The 4,421-nt window shown below is 37.5% G+C and overlaps 1 protein-coding gene across 1 annotated transcript in view; it reads left to right on the top strand.

The window, feature by feature from the left end:
* Positions 1-1,169: 1,169 nt before the first annotated feature.
* The window catches only part of CDK5RAP2 (CDK5 regulatory subunit associated protein 2), a gene marked incomplete at its 3' end in the record, with an annotated part of 50,307 nt that continues 47,055 nt past the window's right edge, over positions 1,170-4,421 (top strand). Inside the window, exon 1 of the mRNA XM_010291801.1 lies at positions 1,170-1,238. Coding sequence (XP_010290103.1) covers positions 1,221-1,238 — 18 coding nt within the window. The remainder of the gene's footprint in view (positions 1,239-4,421) is intronic.

Consider the following 4,421-nt stretch of genomic DNA (forward strand, 5'->3'; position numbering starts at 1 on the left):
AGCCGTAGTTCACTACCCTTTTCTGTATGATGACCATGTAACTATGTTCACCTTCACGTGTGGGTGACTTCCTTGAAACACTTATTGTAAAGGAAAATGGTTGAATAGTATTATTTTGAAACCTCCTATCTGTGTTGTTAACTGTTCTGTGTCCTGTTGTGTAAATTTGAGGTGTATGTTTTTGATTTATCTTCATGTATGCTTGTATCCAGCAACACAACTTGGCTGACTTCATTATATAGATGAAGTAGGTAATTGAAACTAAGACAAATTAGATGGTTTTACCAGGAAGGTCTATTTGCTCACGAAAGGAAGCAAATAGAAGAAACGCACTGATGCTGCAAAATTGTTCTGCATGTGCTCTAGGAAAGCTGTCTTGTGAAATTAGCTAGAATGTCAAGATGTAAGAACCATTGATGGGTATTCTTTGAGTTATTTTAAAAACTGCTCTACATAGTTGCATAACAATTTTGGAAGTATTTTAAATGAAGTATTTTCTTTTATTTTGTATGAGAGTCAGTCGGAGTCCTCAGCTACGTCTTTTTTATATTTAAGATGATGTAAGTGCTATATTTTATACAATCATTATTTTGATTAAAATTTTACTCTCAGAGATTTGAATGGGAATAAGTTATGCAGTCCTGTTAGATGTGGCTGTTACAGAATGTGTGTGCAAACAAAAGTTTAAGTACAAGAGGAATTACATTTTAGGAACATAGATACTGGCCATTTCCTCTGGCCATGGTTTCCCTGAGTTCTAAGGTGGAGGCCTGTCCTGTGACTAGTAAGATACTCAAAGATTTGAACTGCTTTCTAGTAGTTTAATAGGACTTAATTCTAATATGGGAGTCCTCTGTAGTTGCTCTGAGGACTTACTCTTGAAAGTGCACCTTGCATAGCTTAATTTCAGTGTGCATCTTGGTTTAAATGGGTGATGCTGGATTTTGGGAGCTTAAGTGATAGACAATTTATTGCGATCAGAACAAAATCTAGATACTAACTACTTAGCAGCACTAACATGTAAACAAGGGGCAAAAAAATGCCTACCTCGCTTCCCAAAAGGTGTACTTTCGTTATGTTTAGATTAGCATAGGCCTTTGCTGGTTCCAAATTGAAGCCTAGCTTAGAGATTTCACTGTCTGAACTTGTTCTGTCTTCTTAAATGTCTAGTGTTACCAGATGTGGCAGAAGATACAGTCTCACCAACTAGAGCTCGGACCATGAAGGACTATGAAAATGTAAGCAGACTTTTAATGTAAGACTCGGTGACAGATTATGGCCAAGATATTTCTAATGTGCTGGCTGAGGTGTTGACTTTCTGTGTCAGGTTCTTGGTTTGTGTCATACGCACTGGTCTGTTGGAGGTGTGACCAGCTGGCTATCTGTGCTTTGAACCTCCATTTCTTAAGTATTACTTTCAAAAATAGAGGCAAAAAACTGTTTTTGAGACTAGCCAACTGCTGCTCTCAAGTTGTGAATCAAAAATTGGCACTCTCTGCTCAAAAGTTCATGCAATCACCAGAAACATTAGAACTTGGTTTGCAAGTCTGCAATTGATTTATTTTAGAGAAGCATCAAGTTTATTTTCATTTAGACCCCTACAGGATTTGGCTTTTTAATTCATTGACTGTGGTATAATACCTTTTAACTTTATAATTATATATGAATGTGTTTGGAATACTTTTGTTGTAAAGGTCTAGTATCATTGTGACAATTTTGTAGATAAAACTGGTTTTGGCACTTACTAGAATATAAAGGAAAATGTTAGATTTAAAAAAAATAATATTAATTGTATTGGTTATTTAAATTGAATAAGCCAATTGTTTAGAACTGCTGAATGATGATTTGGTTGGGGTATAGCTGTGTTGCAGGACAACTCCCCTGTAAAAAGTTTTAAATTGTTTAACTCAAGTTATTATGATTGTGTGAAGAAACTGTAGTGGGGAAAAAAATCTCTGAGGTGACCGCTGCAGGTAGAGGCTGTGGTTTGCCATCTGTAGCATGTGTTCAAGCATCGGCAATTTTTAATGTGCTCCTGTAGCCGCTACCTTTTGTAGCATTATTAATGTTTGAAATGAGTGTTTCTTCTAAACTCTTTCCGTTTCTTATGGCCTTATATGCCTCTGAGGAGAAAGTTATGCTCTTTGCTCAGAATGTAAAGCTTGTTTTGGAAAGCTTGGTGAAGGATGTTTTTTCACTGTCTGCCTGTATTTTGCTTTCTCTTTTGTTTTTGTGTATTGGCTGGGGTAGAAAGACGCTGCCTTGGCATTAGTATATACTTAAAATCTTTTACTGTGATATGTGCCAAAGACCTCAGTCTAGAATATACGTTCTGCAAGTGGTGTATTATCTGCAGTGTTCATTTGCACAGGACAAAAAGATGTAAAAGGGAGGAGAAAAATCTGTTGTTTGTTCTGTGTGATGTAGAGGAGGAAGGGTTGCCCCACAGATCTCTGGCTTCCTGGTATGTTAAACTGAGCTGTAAAACTTCTCATAGGCTTTTACGGATGCTAGCAGCATAATGAAGCTCAAAAATCCATTCGAGTAAAGGAAGAAGAATCCATTAAACACAATGAAGCACAGAGATACTACTACAGCTTCTGTTTTTGAGCCTTTAAGGCTGCTGGAAGGCTGAACTTGAGAAAGGGAGCATTTACATTCTCTGTGCTTTTAGTATTTACCAAGCATCCAGTAGTGGCTGTGTTTAGATGCGCTTTTGAATTGACGTTGTAAGACTGTTCTTATCCCACTTTAAAACAAATCTGAATTAGTGAGTAAAGTTCCCAATACGCCCTGCTTGGAGATGGTTTGTGTGTGTGTGTATATTACTGCATGAATTTGCTGATCTTTGAGGCTATATTATTTATACAGGATAAGAGAAGGAATTAATGAAAAGAGTGGGCTCCTTGCCTTGCAGCTCAGAACAGGATGGATGGAATGACCCTTGAATGGGCTAAAGAGTGGGTCCATGTAGAAAAGGTCCTTTTATGTTTAGACCCGGAGAAGATGCTGAGCTAGATAAATATTAGAGGTGTAGATTTTTTTAGTTTTTGTGGTGTGTCCCACTTCTTGCAATATGGAGGGGAACCACCTTGTGATAGAAAATGTGATTACATGGGCAAAGTGAAAGGCATCTTTAATTGAGGACCTCGTTATGGTTTATTAGATGTTCATGAATAGAAAGGGTGATTGGTATCAAGTTAGGGAACTAAGTAATAATATTTGTGGGTTTTTTCTTGTCTCCCCAAACCTACTTAATTAAGAGTTTTACAGTCTTGTAAAATGGCCTCTGCTGGCAAAAACTGTGCTGCGCTGTGAAACCACAGCCCCCGCTGACAGATGCCTTTTGGCATAAAAGTGATGCTGTGCAGACTTGGAAAGGAACTAACCTGAGCTAGGCAAGTGGTGTTTGCTACCATCCTGTCTGTGGTGTGGAATATTCTGTGTACAGTGTATTGCATTGTCCTTCTCTTCAAGAAGTGTCTTGCTATTTCTCGTCTTTCATTCCTTTTTTAAATACAGAAATCAAAATGCATAAAGGAATTAAGACCGAATCTTTAAATGCATGAGTCAAGAGGATTGCCATTAAAATCCCTTCGCAGTGTGAACTTGTTCACATTTTACACGTTGTCTTTTATTAAGCTATAGCTTTTTAATTGTAGTCTGCCTGAATTAACTTTCCTCTGAGAAACTGAATGTCAGAGATGACACTTGTTTCACGTTTTGGTTTATGGTTGTGTAGTCTGTTTTGTTTGCCTTTTGAAAATAGTACCCTTAATAAGGTGCTCTGGTTTAATTCTATTGCCACTGAAATACGTATGAGTAGAATTAAGGTATGCCCAGTTCTTTTGAAATTGTTTTTTCCTTTTGACTCCAAAATGTACTGAATGTGTGAAGACAAACTCGAAGTTCAACTGCTACAATTTCAGAGTGTCTTTGGTGTTTGGACTTTTTCTGATTGAACAAACAGAAACTAACTGTTGGGAATTGTATACAACTTAAAAAAACCAACAAAACACACCACCACACACCCCCCCTCCCCTCCCCAACCCAGAAACCAAATGAAATGCTGTAAGGTTTGCTCTCACTAGTTGAACATAGTGCTGAACTTACAGGCAAGCCATGCAAGTTCTAGCACAGTTCTGCAGCCTTGCTTCATTCCAGAAATCTTTAATTTCTTTGCTTACTCTGAATAAAGATTTCAGTTCTAAGCAATATTCTGCATTGAGCTCTGTGACTTGAAGTATAAAGTTGCATTGTTTTCACGCTTATGTCTATTTGAATGTTCCAAAATAGTCATCCCAGTTACTCAAGATGCCCCATGATACTTAGGAGGTATCATGCTTTGAGCAGTTACAATTTGCATAGTTCAAGTTTATATCCACTACTGTTTGTGATCATCCAGTTGGGATTGTAGGGAA

This window comes from Phaethon lepturus, unplaced genomic scaffold (assembly GCF_000687285.1).
Source record: "Phaethon lepturus isolate BGI_N335 unplaced genomic scaffold, ASM68728v1 scaffold19207, whole genome shotgun sequence".
NCBI classification, from domain to species: Eukaryota; Metazoa; Chordata; class Aves; order Phaethontiformes; family Phaethontidae; genus Phaethon; species Phaethon lepturus.